The 25,095-nt window shown below is 41.6% G+C and overlaps 1 protein-coding gene and 1 pseudogene across 3 annotated transcripts in view; both read right to left on the reverse strand.

Annotated features, from left to right (window-relative positions):
- Nucleotides 1–25,095, reverse strand: part of MTUS2 (microtubule associated scaffold protein 2) — a 553,081-nt gene that overhangs the window by 59,073 nt on the left and 468,913 nt on the right. For 2 of the 3 annotated variants that reach the window (XM_057309483.1, XM_057309482.1), the window contains exon 9: nt 694–760. In XM_057309483.1, the coding sequence (XP_057165466.1) occupies nt 694–760 (67 nt within the window). Of the gene's footprint in view, nt 1–693; nt 761–11,938; nt 12,269–25,095 lie in introns of those variants that run through there. The other variant, XM_026493067.4, reaches the window with a different exon arrangement.
- LOC113251603 (U6 spliceosomal RNA) lies at nt 3,066–3,166 on the reverse strand (annotated as a pseudogene).

The raw sequence follows: 25,095 nt of genomic DNA on the forward strand, positions 1-25,095 counted from the left end.
ATACGATCTTAAAAAAAAAAAAAGAAATTGGAACATGGAAAATACTTGGTCTGATCTTTGGCTTGGAGGTGAAAGCCCATCCATCTCCCGGACACCCCCCGGTCTGGGGATCGTCCTATCATCTGCAAGGTCTCTTAGGGTTCAGAGTGAGCTATACCACGAGCTAGCCAAAGATTAGAAGTTTTGACGTGAACCTTAGCATGTTTAATCCATCCAGGCTTACGTCCCTGATCTCCTTCTGTATTACAGCGTGTTTCATGGCAAGCTATCCGGTAGCAGGACGCCTTGGAATATCTCCAGAGATAGATTGCAGAGAGCACCTCATGGTACCCAGCAAAGCTGTGCTGCTTCCTTTGGAGCTCTGCCTGCCCCAGGGGGACCTAGACGGAGGGGTGCTGGTCACAGCACACCACGCAGACGGATGTATGCTGCCATCTGCAAAGAGCGGAGTCGAGGCCAGATTAGTTCCACCGCGAGCTGTTATGAAGCTGTCTTTATAACCACAGAGATGTAAAAATTACGGCTCCCTGCAAGGCTTCAACAACCCACCACCGGGCTGGGGAAGATGGTTCATTTTTTCCAGGCAGCCTTGCCCTGGCTGATTACATGAGACATAATTGCTTTTGTTACACACATTCATAGGTAGCAGGAAAAGACAGTCTTTATGTTCCTCATTGTCAATGCCCTACTTACCAACTTCATCCCTGATGTTTGCAAGTTCGATTGACAGCTCTTTTTCTTTCACAAGGGCACTTTCACTCTGCAAAAACAAAACGGATACCGAGAGTCCCCTAGTTTTATGCTAGGTAAGCACTTTCACATGTTTAATTAATGAATCATATTAAGCAAATATTTATAACTCTAGCCCTTAAGGAGATAATTTTCTCATTATATAAGCATAGAAAAAAATCACAAAGCAGAGTCTGACTCATTCATTTGTATCACATTCAAATCGCAAAGCTTGCAATATAATAATAACACCCCTGCTTGTGCCTTTCTCTGTTTCATTCTCTTGTAGACATCGTCCTACAAATATTTCTTTGCGTGCCTGTGCCCTTCCCGGCAATCCCCTGGTAGGTCATATTATACGCTGTTAATCATTATTGATAGTAGGAGATTTTTGACCATGAAGACATCCATGCCATCTTTCTCTGAAGGGGCAAATGCTTATTTTACCAACTGTCCCTTTACACGTACCCGTTTGTCCACACATACATGGTCGGCTACCTAACAAATACTGAACAGAAAACTTCACATGAAACGTTTTTCTTTGTAAGGAGACCAACACCAACATTTAAGGTTTCCAAGTATTTTGTTACACTGCATCACTAGAAGGAGCAAGAGGAAAAGCCCCTCTTGAGATGCTCTTCAGTGCGAAGGACGCCATTTGTACTTAAATGACTGCTAAGGTGCTTTCAGATCATATGTCTTCCCTGACACAGAACAGGAGTACCTGAAGATACGCTGGATTTGCCATCTGGGTTACGGAGTCACCAGAAATAGTGACATGTGTTATGCTTTCATTGTTACTAATAATAACGAGGAAAGGTGTGCTATATAAATCCTCCTCACGTGAGAGACACCAAAAATGTAGGGAAGTCTCCTCCTTCTACAGAACGTGCTCCCAGAGCAAACATTTCCCACAAGGGAAGTGAAGCTAAAATGTGCACCAGAGGGGCGCCTGGGTGGCGCAGCGGTTAAGCGTCTGCCTTTGGCTCAGGGCGTGATCCCGGGGTTCTGGGATCAAGCCCCACATCAGGCTCCTCCGCTGGGAGCCTGCTTCTTCCTCTCCCACTCCCTCTGCTTGCGTTTCCTCTCTCGCTGGCTGTCTCTATCTCTGTCAAATAAATAAATAAAATCTTTAAAAAAAAAATAAAATGAAATAAAATGTGCACCAGATATCTAGCAAGAGTATCATCAGGGTCTTGTGAATGTTCTTTCTTTCCTAACCTCCTTTGGTTCTGATTACAGCGCCTCCGAAGAACCCGTGTCCAGGGGAAATCAGCAGCCGGCACAGTCTTGTGTCTGTGGCTGCTCCGTGGAGATCTGGGTAACACGAGTGCTACTCCGTCGATGGGATGGACCGTCTCAGGTCATCCAAACGGTGTTTGCTATGCAATGCCGTAATTTCATAATACCCAAGTAAAACTCAATTTGCATAATAAACTGAGAACTGTTTTAGTCACAGGCATCAACCATTCTTAGCTCTTTTTAAAGAATAAAGTAGCAATACAATATCCTTTGAGGGACAGAGAACCCCCGTTTTATTCATAAAGCCTCACTCCTTCCATCCCAGCCCATAGTATCTTTGCCTTTCATGAGTTTGAAGGCCAGCAGTCACACCTGAGAGCAGATATCTTCCTAGTCACTCAGCAATATTGCCTCTATGTCATGCCCACCACACAGGGTCATTGTGCTGGCTGAAGAAATTCATACGTGCAAAGTAGTTAGAAGGTTGCCTGACACTTAGCAAGCTCTAATATAAATGTTAGTTGTTATTATAACTCTGTTGTTTTCCTTTCATTTCATTTGCAACTGGATAACATCCTATGGATACATCCTGTATCTATAGGATCTAAATGCGTTTAGAATTGGCGTGTTCTTATGCTCTGTTTTTTGTTTTGTTTTGCTTTTTAAAATACCTTCTTGGGGAGCCTGGGTGGCTCAGTTGGTTAAGCATCCGACTCTTGGTTTTGGCTCAGGTCACCATCTCAGGGTCCTGGGATCAAGCCCTGTGTGGGGCTCCGCTCTCAGCGCTGAGTCTGCTTGTCCCTCTCCCTTTTGCTCCTCCCCCAAGTCATGCTCTCTCTCTCTCTCTCAAACAAAAAAACAAACAAACAAAAATACCTTCTTGGCTCTGCCCTGATGCTAGTCTAAGTTTAAGTCTGGTTAACAGGGAAAGAGTTCTAATCAGATCACAGGGATTTTCTAAGCTTGTTCTAACATAGTATAATGTGGCCAGCTGACATTCAACTTGTTACTACAAACTAAGAAAATCTAGTATTCCAGAAAGGGTAAATTTCAGTATTTACCCTGAAATAATCCTCTTCTTTTTTTTTTTTTTCCCAAATACGGAATGTGTCACGGATTTGCATGTCATCCTTTCTCGGGGGCCATGCTAATCTTCTCTATACCTGAAATAATCCTCAACTAGTGAAAAAATTAACTTGTTTCTACTATCAAGAATAATTTTTTGGGATGCCTAGATGTCTCAGGCAGTAGAGCATGTGACTCTAGAGCTTGGGGTTATGAGTTTGAGCCCCATCTGGGTGTAGAGATTACTTAAAAAAATAAAATCTTTTAAAAAAAGAATAATTTTTAATCCTCAGTTCCTAAGCACAGGAAGAGATCAGAAATAAAGCTGACCCTTTGAACAACATGGGTTTGAACTGTGTGGGTCCATTTCCACTTGCATTTTTTCTGATAAATAGAGTACAGTACTACTGACATGTATTTTCTCTTCCTTGAGATTTTTATTTTCATTTATTTATTTTTAACCATTTTTTAAAGATGTACTTATTTATTTGAGAGAGAGATGCATGTATGCAAGGGGGGTGGAAGGGCACGGGGGAGGGAGAGAATCTTTAAGCAGACTCCCCTCTGTGTGCGGAGCCCAAGGCAGGGCTCGATCGCATGATCTTGAGATCACGACCTGAGCAGAAATCAAGAGTTGGACACTCAACCGACTGAGCCACCCAGGCGCCCCTTCCTCGTGATTTTTTAAATAATATTTTCTTTTCCCTAGTTTATTTTAAGAATATAGTATCTAATACACATACAAAATGTGTGTTAATCAACCATTATCGGTAAGTTTCCAGTCAACAGTGGGTTACTACTAGTTAAGTTTTGGGGGAGTCAAAAGTTATACACAGACTTTTGGCTGTGCAGGGGGTCAGTGCCCCTAATGCCTGTGTTCTTCAAGGGTTAACTGCACTGTACTTACCAGTCCCAAAATAGCATTATTAAAGTATTCACAGTGCCGACAGATAGAAAGACTTAGATAAGGTTAGGCAGTGAACAACCAGAACTTAAATACAACAAACCAACTCTGATTTCTAATGCAAGCCAACACTTCCCTCAGCTCCCAACGGTAGCCACCCCCTTTCCCGGGAAAGCAGCCCTGGGTGGATGTTCACAGTGTCCTGCCCAGCGATCTCCCGAATTACAATAGATCACTCTACACTCTCCAGCCACAGGAGAATAAGACATTCGGGGAAGGGGCTTAGAGGTCCAGTAAGGAGGACAGGCCTCAGTGGAGACAGCGCTGATGATGGCAGAGATTGCGGGTGGCCTTCGGACTTGAATCACTTTGGTGCAAAGCTCACGCTGATACTGCCAGCCAGGCCGGCCCCACCCGTCTTTGCTTTAGGAAAATCACACTGAGAGAATATAAGAAGCAAGAAAAGAAAGGGAGCAGATGCGAAGAGAAGAGAGATGGAAGGAGAAATAGGCATGGGACAGGTGAGGCTACAGACCCTGCACGCTCTCCATTTTGGGAGGCAGTGAGGGCGAAGATGGAAGGAAAATAACCCAACTCCAGCGGCATCACCAACCTTTTGCAAACATAGCCTGTAATACCAACCAGTTTCAAACTGCGGTCGTCAAGTGGCATACTAAGGAAGGATCGATCAGGTACCGAAGATTAGCAACGAACCTGAAGACGTACGTCAGGGCGAACTACTAAACTCTGGTAAGGTCTGGCTAGGTCTGGCTAATTACTACACTAATATTAGTGTGAACCTTCCCGACACTTTACCTACGCCAGGCACAGCGCTGGGTAAGCCCTTTACCTCACTTCGTCCTCCAAATGCTGTCAGGTGGGTCCTGGGTTCTGTTTCCCTGTGTGGAGGATGCAGCTGGGGCTCCATGGCCAAGCAACCAGCCCCTGCATGACTGGCTAGGAAACAGTGGAGCCAGAGTCCACACTCTTCGCCAAGCACTAACACACTGAGAGGGCCCCCTCCGACCCATGTGTATAGAGACACAGCATCAAGATCCAAATTGCCCGGATCCTCAGATGGGATATGGGCACAGAGTTTTCACACCTAACTTTGAGAGAGTCAGTGTCCGCTCCTGACTACTTTCGCAATTAAAAAAAAATTCCTTGGCTGTATTCACACCCTTCCTACCACTGGAACTGCTGCACGTCTCCATGGTGTTGAATTGTTGGTCGCGTGTCAGGACATGTCTAGTATAGCCCACCTGGGGCTGTAACTTCTGATGGGGTAGCTGTTCGGCTTTCCCCATCAGCTATCCCTAACCCCTTCTGGTGGCCTGCTAATACCTTCCTCTTGCAGATGCTGGCTCAGCCCAGCGCCACTCGCTCAGGCCAGCCTGTGCGGCTTGGCGACAGTCCTTCCTTCTTAAGTGCTTGTTTTTGAAATGATTTCAACTCTTGTAATTTATGAATTTTCTGCATCGGTGGAGTTACTTTTTGTTTCCTGCAGAATGACATAGTGCTGCCCTGCGATGGAGTGAGTCAACAACTTAAGGAACTCCCTTCCTTAAGGCAAGAAGGGAACCTCAAGAAACTTTCCATTCTCTCCACCTGCCTCAAAGTTACCCTTCCATCCATCACAGCTCAACAGATTCCAGCAGTGATCTTGCAAGGCTCATAGGTTCTGTTGAACACCCAGGAGAAAGGCCACCCCAAAGACTCTCTTTGAAAGGATCTCATGCCACTATTCCCCTTTGCTCTCCAACCTAAGCCAGTCCAGCTCAGTGATGACATGGTGGGATGACTGAAATATGAGCAAAGTCTCCTCCGACGGCCCAGTGTGAGATCAGTGCTTCCCTACATGGGGAATGAGTGGAAAATTCCTAACTGGTGCCAAGCACATGAGCTCCTGCTTTCACTCCAAAGGCCTAAAAATAGAACTCAGTATTAACCATCCAAACTATCCGGGTGATACAGTCCAGAAATCACCAAGTCTAAAAGGCCATTCCTCTACAGTTACTGTTTACTCTGTGACAGGCTTAACTGGAAATGGACCCTTGGGAAACATTCATCTAAGCCCCATACCAACAGCTGTGTCTTCTTAGCCACCTTTTATTTGGTCACGCACCTCTCTTCTGCACACTGAGTTCTCTATCCTTTTTAGCGTGGTTCGCTGTATTCACAGATGGAATCTGAGATGAGCTATCCCCATAAAACATCCAACTCTCCCCCTCTACCTCTAGCCCAGAACATACCATCGCAAGTCTGCTCCAGAGAAGCCTACATTTCTGGTCACATATGGCGCTCTGTGCTGAGGTGCTCCCAGACTCCGGAGGGAACGCTGCCTTTCATCCTTCCCAGCGACACCAGCCTGGCAAAGCATACAACCTGCCCCTCACCCCACTAGCTTCAAGTAACTGGGTGTGTGGCCAAGCCCCAGGCCAGCCTGCCACAGTCTGTTAGTTTAACGTGCTTGGTCAATGGGAGTTATCTGTTCAGGTGGCTCATGCCACCCGTGTGAACTTGGTGCTAACAGGAAGTGAAAGCGCCACTCCTTGTTAGCATGGCCCACGCGATTCGACACTGGGGCCCCGCCACCTAAGCTCCTCCTTGAATCAGAAACCAACGGAACATTCTGCTGCTTATTAAAGCTGAGCGTTGGGGGAAGGGGAGGTGCTTTCGCCCCAACTAATCAATCCAGAAATAGGGAACTCATACAAAACAGCACCGATTTACTCCGTGCCTACTATGTGCCAGGCAGGCATAACCAGGCAGGACAGTTCCGCCTTCAAGGAGCTGGAGAGTCTCCCGGAGAGTCCGTCAGTGAAGATGCAATTATGAAACAATGAGCTAGAACTCAAGCAGACGGGGCTGTCTCCGGAGAGTTCCTGAGACCAGAGGATGACCACACAGGAGGAATGGGGGAGCCCCTCCCCACCCCTGCCCCCGGCGAAAGCCAGGAGGACCATGACACAAAACAGCGCTGGAGGCTATTTCTGGGAACCTGTGTCACCCTATCATTTGGGTCCTCTTCTTTTTCTCGCCATGTTCCTGCCTCTGGTCTGTGATTCTCCCTGAAGGAGTCCTGATCAGCTACCAGGCGACTGATGACAATTTCATAAAATTCACTGCAGTTCTTAGTGTTTTGATCAGCTGTCTCTTCCCCACTAGGTTTTCTTTTAAAAAGAGGGATACACACACACACACACTAAAAAATATACACATGCAAGCCCACAGACTCCCAACGAATTTCTCATTTTTCCTATTTTTTTTAGCTTGCCCTGGAGTCAATGCAGATAAAACCAATTCAACTATGCAAGCTGGGCCACTTTTTCACAGGCTAAACAAAAAAACCATGTAGGGAATTAAATAAGAAATCTATAGAATTCTGCTATTTGAAGAAACTTCCAGATCCTTTTTATTGTGAATTTCTGAAATTCAAAGTGACGTACATACCCATGAAATTACAAAGAGGTTAAGGAGTGTGTCATTCTTCCCAGAAACAATATTGCTTTTCACCCATAGTTCCCTGAGTTCAGGTTACGATTTAATTCTACATGGCAGAACTTTGTTTTAATAGGGAAATATTTTCTTTTGTATTTCAAAATGAACGAGCCACAAGGTGACATCAACAGAACATGTAAGTCTTCAGTATTGTTTTCATACCACCTTTTGTGAACGCTGCATTCATTTTCAATATTAATACTGGGAAGATTGGCCAGATTCATAATATAGCTCTGTGGAAAATTCCTTTGGGAGGTGGACTGACCTTTTGTTTTTCATTTCAGTTATTATGGCTTTAAGGCAGCACTGATGCCCTGCTTTGACTTAGTCAATAAGTATTATTTTTTTCACGTATAATTAACACAAGGCACTGTGTTTTTGTATCTGCTTTTCTACTCTGCAATAAAATTTAATATAGACTGGTCAAGGGAAAGTATCACTCACATTTAATATTCTTAATTACATGTCAGTGTCTACTTTGTGAAAAATGAGTAAAACCACATCTTGTTTTAAAAGAAATCAGAAAGACTAAAGTTACGGTGCATCATTCTAGCCTTTCTCCTGTGTATTGGTGATTACAAAACATCTAGCTTCCTAAGACAACGTACTTAATAAGGCAATGCCATACCCCACCCGGATTACTAATGAACAACCAGAAAGGACAGAGTCTTCTGGGGCCCAAGGTGAAGGAATGTGAATCCAAAGAAGTAAAGCTGGGAAATTCTGGATCTCAGAGTAGGCAAAAGAAAAGAAATTAGCCAGGGCCATGATTTTTAATCCATTTATGTATCACTATAGAAGTTTCTAGACCTTCCTGGATTTTACCTTATCACGTTCCCATATTTATTGCTGTCAGGTACCAGATGCCTGGGAAGAACAGTGAGGTGCCTTCTCCCAACCCCCACCGCTACCAATAAGTTAGATAAAAGGTAAATAAGACCAATCTTTGAGATTATAATCAACACTTATAAGGTTAGGGTGGAGATATGCAAAATAACCCCCAAGGGGATAGGACAGTACCTAAGCCACCAAGACAAGGTGACTTGTAGCAGAGGGAGCAAAAGGAGCTTAGAAGAGGCAGTCACCAAGGCAGGTGACAATCATGTAGCCTTCTCCAGCAGGTTTCCGGCCGGAGGGGTGATGGGACACGGACATGTAGGTTCTGAGACCACTGAATGCCTAACGACCATCACTTGCTGGCTCCGATTCCATTCTCATGAAAGCCTCTTTCGAAGCTGGACTTTTGACTCTATCAGACTTGCTACCACGTGTTCGCTTGTCAGTTACACTTCTTACTGTGAAAAAACGAGTTGGCGCTCTAGTTTTCCTCGAGTTTATTTCTCTCAAGAACTCAGTGCTCCTAAGAATGATCAGCTCTGGAAGGTTAAGTGTGAGGAGATTCCGTGTGTGCTGAGGTGCTGGCTGGATCCCGGACCAGCTGAGTCCACGGGTGAACCGACTTTGAAATCCACCTGGGTGTCCCCACGGCCTTCCCAGGTCACACCTTTCCTTTCAAAATACCTATAGAATGAGTCTGTCTACAGATTGCCTCTCCGTTCAAAATCCCAAGATGGATTTCTACTGCTTATAAGTCAAGTTAAAAAACTTGGTTCTGGCTTTCAGCCTGGAAAATATTTCCCGACACTCCCTATGTGCTTGGGTTTCCCACTGTGTTTATTCTCATCTTTCATCAAACTGGGCTGAAGTACCTTTACTCATGCACTTCTTGCTTAGAATTACATTCCTGTTCCTCACACAGTTCATTAAAACTCCACCCCATTCCTCAAAATGCAGTTCATGTTCCATTTTTTCCAAGAAACCTTGCCTAAGAGTCCAGCATGGATCTCTCCTTTCACTAGATTCCTGAAACAGGTATGGTCAGTACCACATGACTTTCACTTCATTATACGCCAGTCTTGTACTAACGTGTTAATTGCTCCACGTGTTATATTTGTCTACCCAGCTTTGGGAAAGATGGAAGTACAACCCACCGAATAACTGGTAAACTCCACAGGGCAGGTTGTGCCCTTCTGAGAATTCTTTGGTAGCCCCCATAATACGTGGGTAATAAATCTTGTCAATACTGTAAACCAGCAATAAATATTGTCAATGAATAGGTTTTTTTGAAAAGCTGAAGATACATAAAGCACAATCAGCCTTAAAAAACCATTTGTTCATTTAACACATTTTTGTTTATTTTATACTCTAGGCAAGATTCTATAGTTTCTCCCAGTAAATGAATGCTAAAGAAACATCTTCGGGTTTATATTTCTTAGCCCCATCTCTGAAACTATTACCTAAAAGTATTTTTAATTGTCCTAGGACTCTTTTCAGAACATTGTTAAGCTGCACCATAATTAAAACTGTTTTAACATTTCAAAATTGAGTTCTCAAAATTAAGTTTTTTATTTTGTACCCATATAAAGTTCTGAGGAAATGCTTCTTCTTTTTTAAGGTTTATTAGGCTGGTCTAAATTGAAGCAAGATTCATAACAATTTCATCAGGCCTCTTTGAAATGCTGATGCTGGGACTGTTAGAGCTGATTAACTGACTGATGGATTTTACCAGGGGATTTAAAGAAGCTGGAGACTGGAGTGGAACCCCATAATACCCCCAGCATCCAACGCCTGGTCCAACAGGTAACCACTGAATAAACAAATGATTTTGGCATACTGCCTGTGAAGGTATCCTTAATTAAAAGTAGTCGGCTAAATAAAACCACCACTTTTTTTAATTTTAAAAAAGAAAATCCTCAATTCCTAAAATGAGCACCTATGAATATATAGTTTTAAACCTCCCATGGGGATACTACTCTGAACTACGGCAAAGGAAAGTCAAGACACGTGGTGTACACACAATGAGAAAGTTGACAGATGCAGTTTTTAAGTTCTCATCAGGAAAGAATAATTTGTATTAAGTTTGAAGTTTCAAAGTTGAAACATTAAAAAGTTACTTAAACATCACACTGCGGAAGAGAAGACATACTATTTAATTGTCTTCCAAAATCTCCAAATTAAAGAATGACACAGGGATGATTATTTTCAAGAACTTGATTTGAAACAAAAAAGGAGGATGGGTTCGCCTTAAACTATATTTTCTCAAAGAAGGCCGGTGGATTACAGCTTCTATTTCTAAAACTTCTGTACCATGACTTAAGAATACGGACATTATAATATTCCTGTACATGCAGCAACTCCTTCCCTTTTATTAAAACTTCCTTGACAAAGCTTCCTTCCACAACTCTTTGTGACCACTTCTCTTGAAAAAGGGCTTAATCGCTTCAATATTGAATTTGCAGATAATTGAGTGCAAATGTCTTTTATTTCTATTTGTTAAAAGCTCATAAATGTGTATATAAATATTTTAGGTCATACTCATGGTAGTAAAAGCAAAACCCACTGAAATAGTTACTCCTATTGGAACAAAAGTACCAGATAACTTTTAAAATATCAGTGTAATTTTCCTAGGTCAAAGTTCATAAACAGAACTGATAATGAAGATGTTCCCAAGCGACCTCCTTGTAATGAGTTTTATATGAAGCGATTTATTTTCCTTCACCTGGTCACACACTATACCTCAAGCTATCTATATAGCCGATGCCCATGTGGGTAGAGAAGAGACAATTTCAACCCCTTATTAAATCCCATTTCATGCATCTTGGAGAAATCCAAATGTATGTGAGGAAAAAAAAAATCACAGAGACGGGATTTCTTGCCAACATATTTCAAGTAGTGAAATTAACAGCATCCCCCAACCTCTCTGTAAGTTCACAGGCAAATGTCAAAAGCAAAGAAAGGCTTTGTGTTGGAATTGTCATACAGTTCTCACTTGCTCCTGCTCTATTCTCAGGTCCCTGGCTGTGAATTTTCCTTCCAGGGAATACCTGAACACACCCTCGGACTCTGGGGCTGCTTAAGGTTTCACCTCTATGTTATTCACCCCTATGACGCAAAGAAGTACAGCGAGGACAACCTTACTGGTGCATTCCTCTCTGACCTTAAGAATATAAATTACAAGGATGGATGCTGTTTGTAAAAAAAAAAAAAAAAAAAAAAAAAAAAAGTGGTAAACTTTCAAAGTTAGCCGTTAGCCAAGAGAAAAGCATGTCTGTCTAGCTAATCTAAATTCCCCACCGGAACGCCTTAGATTTCACAGGTACATTAAAATGCATTAGGAATATTCCAAGGATTTCTTGGCAGTCTGGGTTTCAAGATGTTTGAGCGGAGCCCTGCTGTTTCGGGCAAATGCAACAGCTGCATTTGAGACTGTAAGAATAGAGAATTATGTAAGGCACTGCAGAGTAGGTGAGACCAAATGTTTCTGTGAGCGGCACTCACAATTCAGCACCCAGGAACCAGTAAGGGCAGCCTCGGGCTCACCAACAAAGCGCACACACATGCGAGGGGAGACAGAGAGAGAGAGAGGTGGCTGGCTCAGGCTTTCTCTCTGCTCTTTCAAAGGAGCGGGGGAGAGGAGGGAGAGGGAAGGCAAAGTACCGTCTTGTCCAGGCACTGAAGGCAGTTATAAGGCTTGCAGCAGCAGTGGCCCATCCCGGCAGGCTGGCTGGCAAGGGGCCCTCCTTCATTCAACGTGTCAGCGGGAAATTCCTAAGGCGAGGTAATGGCTCAGGCGAGAGGGGTGCGCCGCCGGGAGCTGTCACAACTTCCATGTGGTCCCCTCAGCTACCTTATTTCTCCTAATAACTTGAGGAATCCAGAGCCGGAGGAACGGGAGGAGGAGCGCAGCGCGGCCGCGTTAGGATCCTGCGGCGGGGAGGGGCAGGGCGGGAGCCAGGAAGGGAGGGACAGGCGGCAGGGAGGGTCACTTTGCCACTGGAAGCCTCAGAGGGAGGCAAATCAATAGTCGCATAACAATCGAGCATTTCCCAGGGCCAGATCCCTAGGACGCCAGCAGCCCGCCCTTCCCCGGAGCCGCGGCCGCTCCCACCCTCCCCCGAGTGCGGATGCGCCTCTGCGCGCCGCAGACACGCCTGGAGAGGACGCAGGCAACACAAAAGAAGAGCTTGATCTTCCAGGGGTACCCTGGGCTGAGCCCTACGGAAGGAGCCCGGAGGGACTCGGCTCTGCTGAAAGCCTGGCTTTCTACGTTCCTGAGAAGTACAAATGTCTACAGGCGTGAAGTCTATGGTCTTTCCCTGTGACTCCTCCTCTGGGTACTGGTCGTTGCTGGGGACCACCAATGGCTCGTTTTCGAACTGGTGTGCCAGGAACAAATTTGCCTTATTTGATGGTATCTTTGTAATTGAGATATAATTGTGGAATCGCTTGCTCAGGCTGACATGCACAAACCATCCAAGTGGCTTAAGTAATTAAAATTGGGGTTTGGGGCAGATCTTTCTCCTGGGCATATTAGCATAAAAGCTTTAGAGGACTTGATCTTTCTAGGCAATTAGTACTATTTTTCAAACAGTTAAAAATCAGAAAGAGAAGGGGATGGAGGCAAAAGTTTTTTTTTTTCCAAAAAAGATGTGGTATTTAAAAATATATTTATTTGATATTAAAAGTAAAAGATGCACATGTTTACGAGGTTAACTTTATATTTCCTGGTAACTCAAAGGAGAAATCCTGCCATGTACCACCTGCAGAAATATACAATTACATCTTTGCCCACTAAATGTGCCTAAGACTACAATGAGGCAATAGTTGTAAAAATTAGGTAATTTTACTAACTTGAGATCTTCCAAGGAGGTTTCAATTAAGGACCACAGGCTATTTTAATTTGCTTGGAGAGAGGACAAGGATATTTGGTAATCAAATACGAACAGAATGAAATGTGTGCCCTAAACTTGAAAAAATAAGCTCAAACCTTTCTTCAAAGCTAACCAGTAAACACTTGTGTAACAACTATACTCCAAAAAAAAAAAAAAAAAAAAAAAAGCTAGCAGGTAACTTAGCACAATTCTTTAGGAAGGCAACATGGTTGTACCCACCAAAATTGTATGTATGTATTTGAATTAAATTCCTATCAAAATTTTAAATGTAAATCTATCCTACAATAATACTCATGTAAATATGCAAGCGTATATGCATAAGAATATTCCACTTAGCACTGTTTGTAACAGCATAAAAATGGGAAACATCTAGATATCCAACACCTTCCCACTGTATGGAAACATTGTTGAGTGAGGAAATAAACTTTTATAAAACACAAAGCCAAGCTATACACATAGATACGTTAGTGTATGTCCAGAAGAAAGATTCTGGGAAAATGCACATTGTTCAAATAAGAACATCCTACCCTTGGGGAATGGGAAATAGGAGTAAGGGAATAAATTTCCACTTTTTAAATCCTCTTTCCAGCACGTGGGTTTTTTTTTTAATTAATTAATTAATTTTTTTTTTATTGTTTGAAAATTAAGTGTCCTGGTGGAAGGCGTGAGCACAGCCCAGGCTCGGTCATGGCAGAGGCACAAGGCTACCTCCCTCTCACACGGGCTTGCTCTCGGTAGCAGGGAGTCTGGGCACACCTCCCAGAGGAAGAGAAGCTCACGCCACCTCGAGCTGAAACCCGGCCTGAGAGCTGTTCCTGGGACTTTGGAAACCTTGGGAAAAGAGCTTTATATTGTAAGCAGCAGTGGCTCGGAGCACGCATGCTCACAGCAGCACTGTTCACAGTAGCCCAAAGGTGGGAACAACCCACATGTCCACTGACTGTTGAACGGACAAGAGGGTCTCTCCATACAGTGGAATATTACTCAGCCTTAAAAAGGAGGGTCATTCTGACACGTACTACTAGGCGGATGAACCCTTTAAGCGAAATAAGCCAGTCACAGAAAGACAAAGAGACCATATGATTCCACTTCTACGAGGTACCCAGAGCAGTCAAATCCGTAGAGACAGAAAGTAGAATGGTGGTTGCTAGGGACTAGGGGGGTATTTGCAAGATAAAAAGAATCCTAGAGATTGGTTGCACATAATGCGAATGTACGGAATGCCCCTGAACTATCCATTTAAATGGTTAAAATGGTAAATTTAATGTCATGTGTATTTTAACCACAATTAGAAATTAAAAAAAAAAAGTGGTAGCTTGCATTCTACCTGGAGACAGACAGTCCTTGCCCAAGAGGTATCTGATCAAGTCGAGGTAGAGCAAAGCCCCTGCTGTAGAAGGAGCCCGCAGGATGGGAGAGGTGCTAAGAAGAGCCACCGAAATGTACATTACCCTGCAGTAATGTAAAGCATGCTTTCTTTGGCACAATTGTCTTTCTGCACCTTAGGAAAGTGTTTCTTTCTCAGTTAGAATACAGGTTGCACCGTAGTAGAAAATTACCTCTTGTTCGTGGATGATGCACGAGAGTGCTTGCTCACCCAGTAGGCCCACGGGAGACATGGGTGGGTTTCAGAAGGCTGCACAAGAAAGCCAAGATTCAGCTCCCACCCCACCTTTTCTTATTCAACAGCTTATTATTTTTGATATTTACTAATAGGAGATATTTAAAACCCCAGTACTTTTTAATTTGCATTTCTTTGGCAGAGTTACTTGTTTATTAGCAATTTGCATTTCCTCTTTTGTGAATTACGCATCTGTAGTCTTTGCCCGTTGGAATCCTAGGGCTTTTTAAGTTCTTTTTGTAAGCTGCCTGAAGTTTCTTTTTTATTAGTTTCAGGGGTAGAATTTAGTGATCTTCAGTTACATATAACACCCAGTGCTCATTATATCAAGTGCCCTCCAGCTTCCCTTCTTAACGGAGAAGGCAGTAAGGGCACAGGACTGGGAGGGCCCAGCCCATCCTATGCGGTGTTGCTGAGATCACACATGTGGCAAGATCTCAGTGCAAATAACCCAGATTTTGAGAGACGCATCAATGTCCAAGAGTTGTGCATTGTCTCTTTCCTCATAAGTTAAAAAGCTTGAAACCTACTCAAAAATAGAGGGATAAATACAAAGGACCTTCATATACCCATTTCTAGTTTCAACAGTGGTCAAGTTTTTGGCACATTTCCTTTATGCCCCTTTTGTCCTTTTTTTTTTTTTTCATGCATCCACCACCCAGATTCAGCAATTATGGAGATTTTGTCACTTTATTTTCATGTGTCCCTGATTTTCTTAGTTACAGTATTTTGAAGCAAATCCCTACACGCTTTATTATGCATTGCTAAAAATTATGTACATTTTTATATATCACAAGCCATTAAAACACCAAACAAAACTGACAATATATCTTTGGCATCTAATGACGACTTTGTAACAAAATTTTCCTGGTTTCTCAAATTATTTTACAGTTGGTTTTCTTGAGTCAGGACTCAAACTAGGTCCACATACAGCATTGGGTTTCGTCTCTTAGACCTCATTTGTCAACATCAGTGCCCATCCCCACCATCCCCTTCTCCGCCCCCACCATTGACTTGCTCAGAAACTGGGTTGGCTGGCTTGAAGAATGTCCCACATTCTGGCTTTGCCTCTTTGCTTCCTTCGTAATGCCACTTCACTTGTTCCTAGATCCCTGAAATGAAATATTCCTGTGGTTGCGTGAGATTCAGGTTTAATTTACTTGGGCACCAATACCTCTGCTGTGATGTTGTGCGCATACCATTACATCCCCTTGGGAAGCACACAATGGCTGGCTGGCCCATTTTTAGTGACGTTATAGTGGATCAGATGTGATAGCCTCACCTCCTCCTCTGTAAAGTTCCCCATTAGCCCTTCATCTGATGGTTTCATCTGTTACTATTACTTGAATCGATTATTTCACTGGGATTTACAATAGGATGTTCTGATTGCATCATCCTTCTGCATTTATTAGCTGGAATTTTTACATAAGAAAAAAAATTTTCATCATCGACTAGGGGGACTTCAGTTCCCCACAATACAGTTTATTACAGGAAAGATGGGATCAATGCTGAATCCTTTCAAGCGCCAATTTTCTGAAGGAAGACATGGTGTTGCAATGGTACCCAATGAGGTTGTTTGCTTTCTCCCACTTTTCAAAATATCATCATAAACATGTTTTTATGTTAATGCACACAATGTGTCTTAGTCAATTGCATTTATTATCCTTTTTAGATGCTCAGTTTATTTCATTCCTGGCCAATGGCAGCACCTTCTTGTTAGCCTCTGTGTCCTTTTGACATAACGCTACTTTCCCTGCTTTCTGTGTCCTAGGCTCATCTTGGATATTTCCTGTTTTAGATCTGGGACCAGCCATCCCCTCCATGAGCCCTGGTTCCTTCTAGTTGGGAATGAGAATTAGATACCAAAATCTAGGGCCTGTTTTTTGTCTTTTGAGAGCCACCTGGTAGGAATGAGATTTCCCTTGCAGGAAGTGATCCCTTCTACAGACAAAATGTCCTTAGAAGAGGTCACTGAAGAAATCAGAATGGGGCCCTGGGCTGGGGCCAGGAAATGACAGCTTCTTCCCTTGGGGCCTTTAGAAGTGGAAAAATGCTCAGTGAAACTTACTTTGAGGGAGATAAACTGGAGCCCCAGGGCTAGGGAGGGAGGTACCCTCCACCATAAAATTTTCTAAGGAGTCTCCAAAGCGTCTGAAAATCTGAAAAAAAGACTGAACTTCTTGAAGGCATACAGAATGGGGGTTTAGACTACTGTAATTGGCATAAAAGGAGGGCATGATCTCACAAGCTGATGAAATCTGGGAGGTTTTGGTTCTCAATATTTTAAAAAGTTTGAGATGGCTTTAATTCTTTCCATATTTTCTTGCACTGGAACAGGAATGAGCATTTAGAAAAGTTAGAAGGTCTGTTGGTATATATCTTAAGAGAGAACCTTACAAACGCTCTATGTTTTGGAGCAATAACTAATTTTTTTAATTTTAAAATTTTTTTATTTTTATTTTTTTATTTTTAACTCAAGATTTTTGTTTAACCGTATTGTTCCAATTTTTATAACAATCGTACACTACCCTTAAAATTAAAAATAAATGTGAAAACTTTTGAAAAATATTGTTACTGTATATTATAACAAAGTCTTATAAAAACTGGAAAAATGTATGTTTTTCATTCATTTTTATGGTTTTTAAAGTCTGGCTTTTAAATTTTTTTTTTTTTTTTTTTACTAACAATGAATCTTCCCTGATCATTAACAGATGCCAGGTACTATGCCTCAGGCTTGCATTCAACCACTCCTGTAACCCTCACAAAACAATGTGAGATAAGCCCTGGTATCATCTACATTTTGCAGACAAGAAAACCGAGGCTCGAAGATTGCACAGCCTAACCTGTCCCGTGAACCTAAAGCTAGGGACTCATAGAGGGGGCTCTTCCACCCAGCTCTGACTCCAAAGCTTCTGCCCTCAGCCGCTGTACTTCACGAACCGTATTGCACTTGTTGAGTGCGTGCAGTTTGTATCTGTAAGCTCTACACAACTGCCAGTCTGTGTTCTGTTTTAATCTAGATAAGGGATCTGAGCATATGAAAATATAAAAGGAAATTCAAACACATTTATGAAATAAATATTTTCAGAACTTGGAACAAGAGCCTCTACTGTAGTTTTTTTTTTTTTTTAACGTACATTTACAAACCAATGCGCAAATAACTTTAAACTGACAAAGCAGAAACCATGTGTGTAAGTCGGTGTTGAAATGTTCAATTTTACAATTTCTGTTTGCCTTCCTTAACGCTGGACTTCCTTACCCATCTCCCGCCCCCAATCACCCTTGTCAGGCTCAAGCCTCCTGCTCAGACTTGACTCCCCTGTCCGGGTCCGGCCACCTGCCTTCCTCTGCCTGACCCTCCCATTTAGAGGGAATTTTCTCCTCTCTGCGACATCATGTCATTTTGTACACTTGCTCTTGCTAATGACATTCTGCTTCATGTGGTAATAATTGTTCCTATCTGTCTTCCCCCTACCCTGCTGTGCCTCACGGGCCTTCACACCCACAACACAAGCAATCTGCCTGGACAGCAGGTCCCAGAGACATTTCCTGGGCGATGCGGGATGGGACCTCAAAGGAGTCGAACCAGATAAAGGTGGCTTCCTGGCAGAGGCATTATCGTATTTTGTGCAGTTTGTGAGCCATGGGGCCATTTGCAGGAGTCGATGAGATAAAAACTGTATCCCTGTCTGTTTGTTTCAAAAGAAAACCATGAAAAATGCTCATGAAAGAGGCTCTTACAGATTGTCAAGGCAACCATCTGTTTATTTTGGTTCCACCATCTATGCCCCTCCTTTTCCCATGCATCTACAATATGAGCTGGAGCTCTCGCACTGGATTATAGCAAAGGCGATCGCCAGGAAAATATGCGTAGCTTTTACCAAACACAATCCATCTAGAGATTTAATGTGGTGAGACTGCACTGAAAAGGGAAAATACAAAACAGAAATCTTGAACTGGAAATGATAGGGGGTTACGATCACCCGCATATAGACAATAGATGCTCTGAAACACCTTTGATGTAATACCCAGGATGTAGAATATTAAAGGAATAATAGTAAAAAAGAAACAAATGACATATGTACTATTCTTAGAGACTTGTAAAAAGAGAGCCATAAAAACGACATTTCTGTGTAATACCCAAGTAGGAAGGTTGCTACTTACGTAGGACAATCTTTTTTTCCTAGTCTGTTAGTCTTTGGCAGTAACTTTATTATTTCTTTTTCTGTTAAGTCAGTGAGCAAGATGACTACAAGAAAGGCATCCTTCTTAAGTTTCTGCATTACATACAGAAGAAGTGACAACTCTCCTAAGAGCGGTGAAATTCAAAACGATCTTTACTAGCTGGATAAATAGTTTGGACATGATTGGGTAACTGATGGGTAGAATCAGATACAGAAATGGGAAGTAGTTGGCAAAGCCCCAACGTGCACCTGTTTATTTGACCCATATTAGATGAGAAGGCTGATCACAGTGGACATAGACCTGAACCCACAATGTAGCTGCCATTATAAAAAAGGGATGAAAGAATATGGACACTGGAGTGGTGTCTGTGACTGAGCTAGCATCCATTCCAGTGCCCTAATCCTCCTTATTCTACTGTGGGGAAGCGGCACTCTCCCCAAGAACAGACTGGGACCACCGCAGAAAAGAGAGAAATGTGTCACTGATTTCAGCATACGGCTTCTTACCTTTGGTTAAGACTGGTTTCCCAGCCCTCAAACAGCTTAAGGTTCTTAGAGAAACCTCTACTCTTCCTTTGTAGCATTTCTCACCAAGGCAATCAAATAGTTATCCCATCTGTTAAATGTCTGTCTTCCTAGTAGGTCACCGGCTTCACGAGAGCAGTGACCGCATCTGCCTGTAAAGATACAACTGTATCCTTTTCACTTAGCCCAGTGCCAGGGACACACAGAAAGTACCACTAAATGTTGAATAAATACGTTAAAGGTTGAGTGGATTTACTCTAGTTAAGTTGAAGAACTTCAGGATACAGAGACCCTGCTAATAAGCAACAACACAGCTGTTGCTCTAACATCTGGAGGGTATTTAAAACCTTTGAAGAACTGTAGTCCTCAGGCCCAATGGCTCAGACATTGCCCAGCATGATGGAGAATCTGCTCTGGCATACACTTGAGCTTTTCTTTTGCTTTGGAACTCTGAAGAAGCACAGGATTTTAAGGGGGCTGCTTTCCGTTATTATCTTTACAATATAAGAGTGGAAGAAAGCTGACCGTCACAACCACTTTACCATTTTCCCTCTCTTTTTCCCATTGATGATAAGACCCTGGCCATTTACGTGTGTGCGTCTATCACTACATAACATTGTTAGCAATGCTCACTCTAGATCGCCCCATGGCCTCCAACCAATGATTCCACATAACTTTTATTTTGCACCACATACCCAGATTTCCAAATATGCTACCACTCCAGGGAAGGAAATGGTAGGTGTCCCACAACTAGTGATTACATCTGATGTTTACGAAAAGCCTGCACTTACACTGAAAGGGGCCACAGTTCTTTGCAAATAATGTAATGAACCATAACCTCACATATGATCAGTGGCAAATCTTGTTTGCTCTACCTTAAAAATAGATCGATAATCTGACCATCTCCTACTCTTCTGCTGTAAGTATCCTGGTCCAAGCTGCCATCATACTTCAACTGGATCATGGCACTAGCCTCCCAGTGGGTGTTTCTGTACCTACGGTGGCCCCTATATCCAGTCTATTGTCAACAAATTTGACTAAAATAAATATTAGAAGTGAAAGTCAGAGTATGTCTCTTCCCTATCCTCCATCCTCCAATGTCTTCTCTTCTCACTCAGAATGAAAGCCAAAGTCTTTTCAATGGCCCTTCATGAATTGGCCTCGTCTTACCTCTCTGATCTCATTATCTAGCCTTCTCCCCATCAGTTAGCACACTCCAGCCGTGCTGGCCTTCTTGCTGTACCAGCAACATGTCAAGTATTCTCCCATGCTGGGCATCTTGTTTCCATTGATCCTTATGTCTGGAAAACCCTTTCCCCAGATGCCCATACCTTGTTCCCTAACCCCTGTCACCTTGCCGGTAAGCCCTTTCTTAATTACCTATGTACATTTACAACAGTGCATACTAGGAATGGTGCCTGCTGGGAGGACTACTGAATAAATATTTATTTGGTTAATAAATAAATGAACGAAGGCCGAAAAGTGACTCATGTCAAAGAGAGAAAAGGTAAAAAGTACAAATACATGTCTTTAGGAAAAGGGAGGCACGTTCTACTGATATGGTAGAGATATAAAAAAGAGAAGAAGAAAGACAACAGAATCCACCTACGTCCATATTTCCATGCATTCCTCCAAAATTGACAAGGCATAACAAGAAGGAAAAAATAGAATACATAAAAACCACATTCTTAGCACAATTTAAGAATACAGAATGCCTAGATCCAAGTGTGGTCTAACAAGAAGAAACTTGAAGGTATGTGTGATCTCAAGTGGCAGTGTTTGAAATGAAGAGCTGCTGGGGAAGCAGAGAGGCACAAACAAAAAGAGAAATACCCTATGGCAATTAGGTGGTGAAGGGGAAAAGAAATTTAGGGGGAAATTTAGGGCCCTGCAAGATAAAGAACACTCAAAAATCAGAGGACACAAGTCCTTGGCTCCACTCACTCCCCCAAAACCATTCAAGAATCCGTACTTTGCTACTCTGACAGAAGAAGGCATTAACCAGGCATCTTAAAAAGTAGCCCAGGGGCAACTGGGTGGTTCATTTGGTAAAGCATCTGGCTTTGGCTCAGGTCATGATCCCAGGGTCCTGGGATCGAGTCCTGTATCAGGCTCCCTGCTCAATGGGAAGTGTGCTTCTCCATCTCCCTCTGCAGCTCCCCCTGCTTGTGCTCTCTCTGTGTCAAATAAATAAATATCTTTAAAAAAAAAAAAGCAGCCCAATACTACAAAAATGAACAGAAAGTAATGAATGAGCAAGTACAGAGTTTTTACAAATACTCATAAGATCCAACTTACCTCCACTGATTAAAATTGCCTCCAAGGTAACAACCATGAAGCAGAAGAAAACTATCTAAAGAATACTCAAAACTAATTCAACAGATAAAAAAATATTATTTGGAGATACGAAAGAAAAGATTTTGAATGAGAAATACACACACTAAGAACAGAAATGGACAAAGAATAGGAAATGATAAAAAGAGAGTTAGTGAATTTCAAAATGGAAGAAGAGATAATTATCTCAGAAATGAAGATAAATTACAAGGTGCCTAAGATAAGATAAATTAAAATGAAAATTTAATAAATATTTTGAAAAGTAGAAAAACAACTAAGAAAAGAAGTAAAATGGGTCATAGAGAAAATATTGAAATGGAAACAGATAATAAAGACTTAAGACTCATAATATGAGACTCTTTGAAGAGGAAAAACAAAACAATGGAACAGGTCTAATACCTAAACACTATAGTGTAAGAAAACTTTCCAGAGAATTGGATCTTCATGTTGAAAGGGCCCACTGGGTTGTGGGAAAACCAACCCAGATTTAGTAATTCTAAGATGTATCCTATTAAACCAGTTAGAATTTAGAGATTAAAAAAAATCAAGACCTCCAGGTAAAAAGGGCAAATTAGATATTAGATATTCAACATATTAGATATTCAAAGCAAGACAACAATAGAATAGCATTTAGAAATAAACAAACAGGGGTGCCTGGGTAGATCAGTTGGTTAAGTGCTCAACTCTTGATTTCAGTTCAGGTCGTGATTTCAGGGTTGAGAACCAACCCTGTGCCAGGCTCTGCACTGGACTTGGAGCCTGCTTAAGGCTCTCTCCCTCTCTGTCCCTCTGTCACCAGCTCACATGTGCATGTGGCCACACACACCCTCCCTCTCTCTCAAACATTAAAAATAAATAAATAAGGAATAAATAAACATAAAACATCTTAATTTTTAAAAATGTGAAACAAGGATTTTCTACAAGTCAAGCTGTCCAAGTATCAAGGCAATAGGAAAAGTTGGAAACACACAGGACATGAATCTTTCTTTAGGAATAGCCTTGAGCCTGGAGTATGACTAAGTATGACTTCATTGGACTAAGAGGTGATTGGAAAACCTTCAGCAGAAGAACTGATGCGAGCATTCATAAAGAGCACTGTAGATCTAAGCCAGAAGCAAATGTGAGAATAAGGCTGGAAGACTGATGTGCAAATGCTGTACATCATAACAACTAGAAATAATACAACAAAAAACTGGTAAGGGTGGAAGAGAGAATAAAGAAAGTAAAATAAGCTCATTGGTTGCTCATATAGACAGCAGGTGGGAGTTAAGGATCTAGTTTTAAACTGGCAAACCAGATGGTCAAAGGTTAACTAAGAAAACAAGGGACTATGAACATTCAAAAAGGAGGAAGTATAAAGGTAGCAACTAGAACAAAACCAAAATGCTCCGAAATTCTATTCTTTAAAATTAAAGAAACCATAGGGGCACCTGGGTTACTCAGTTAAGCATCAGACTCTTGGTTTTGGCTCAGGTCATGATCTTGAGGTCATGGGTTGGGGCCCCGTGTTGGGCTGCATGCACAGCATGGAGTCTGCTCAAAATTCTCTCCCCTCTCCCTCCTTCTGCCCGACCACCCACTCACATGGTTGTATGAGTTCTCTCTCTCAAATAGATAAACAAATATCTTTAAAAAAAATTAAAGAACCAACAACATGAATGGACCTTGAGAGTTTTATGTTAAATGAAATAAGTCAGACAGAAAAGACAAATACTGTATGATTTCACTTATTTTTGGAATCTATAAAACAAAACAAAACAGAAACAGACTCAGAGATACAGGAAACAAATTGGTGTTTACCAGAGGGTGGAGGGGTTTGGTGTGGGCAAAATAGGTGAAGGGGATTAAGAAGTACCAACTTCCACTTACAAAATAAATAACTCATGGGGATGCAATGTACAGCATATGGGATATAGTCAATAATATTATAATAACGCTGTATGGTTATAGATGGCAACTAAACTAATTGTGGGCGCCATAAATTAAAGTGCAAAGAACACATCTTTAGAAAAAGAAACAGAAAATTCAATACATGCAATTATAAAACATTATGATAGAAATGAGATCTAACATATCATCTATCTCAATAAGTGTGATGGACTAAATTCACCAATTAAAACAAAAAGATCCTCAATTTTGCTTACAATGTAAGACCGAATTATATGCTATATCCATCAAATATATAAAACAAAATGATTCAGAAGAGCAAAATATAAGTGGATGGATAAAGGTATTCCAGGAAAATGGACACAGTAAGAAAGCAGTAGTAGCAATCCTGATGTTCAACAAATAAGAATTCAAGCCTAAAAGTGTTAAACACAACAAAGAAGGGTACATTTTACCTCCGAAAACCAAATATACAATGAAGATATAATACTTATGAATATCTATGCTCCAAAGAACACAGCAACAAGATTTATGTAGGAGATATACCACTGTTAGTTCAAGACAGATTAAGTGGACAAACAAAACAAAACATAATCAATTAGGTAGGTCTTAGAGATATATATTGCACTTTATATTTTGATAATGTAAGTAAACATTTTTTTTATCAAGGGCCTTGAACCATTCATGAAAAGTGATCACAAAGAAAACGTTCGTAGGTTCCATGAATTCAAAATATTACAAACAAAACTTTCTGATAGCAATGCAGTAAAAGTAGGAATTATTAACTAATGAAATAAAAATCGAAATCATTAACCAAAACTAAAAACAAAAAGGTCATCCATCTGAAAAATTTAAAAAGCCTCTTATGTGACAAACACAGAGTGAAATCAAAGAGTTTTGTTTGTTTGTTTGTTTGTTTGCTTGTTTTAACCACATAAAACAAAACCACTAACACGCGGGATAGATTTAAAGCAGTTTTTGGAGAAAAACTCGGAGCAGGAAATGCTTTCACAAGTAAAAAATAAAAGGGGGTAAATAGAAGGATGTAAATACTTAACTGAAAAATACTAGCAAACAACAACGAAGTAGAACAAAAGAAATAACTAAGAAGGAAATAATAAAGACAAAAGCAGAAATTAATGAAATAAAAAATAGGAAAGGAGTAGGCCTAACTGAAAAAAGTGAACAAAATAGCAAACCACTAGCTAGCTTGAACAATAAAATAGAGGGAAAGCACAAATAAAATAAGAAATAACAAAGAGTGAATGGAAAAAAGAATTAAAAGTCTTAGGAGGCTTTGTTGCAGACCTCTATGCAAATACATTTGCAATACTACATTAAATCTATAATTTCCTAAAGAGATATAGGTTA

This window comes from Ursus arctos, unplaced genomic scaffold (assembly GCF_023065955.2).
Source record: "Ursus arctos isolate Adak ecotype North America unplaced genomic scaffold, UrsArc2.0 scaffold_10, whole genome shotgun sequence".
Classification (NCBI taxonomy): Eukaryota; Metazoa; Chordata; class Mammalia; order Carnivora; family Ursidae; genus Ursus; species Ursus arctos.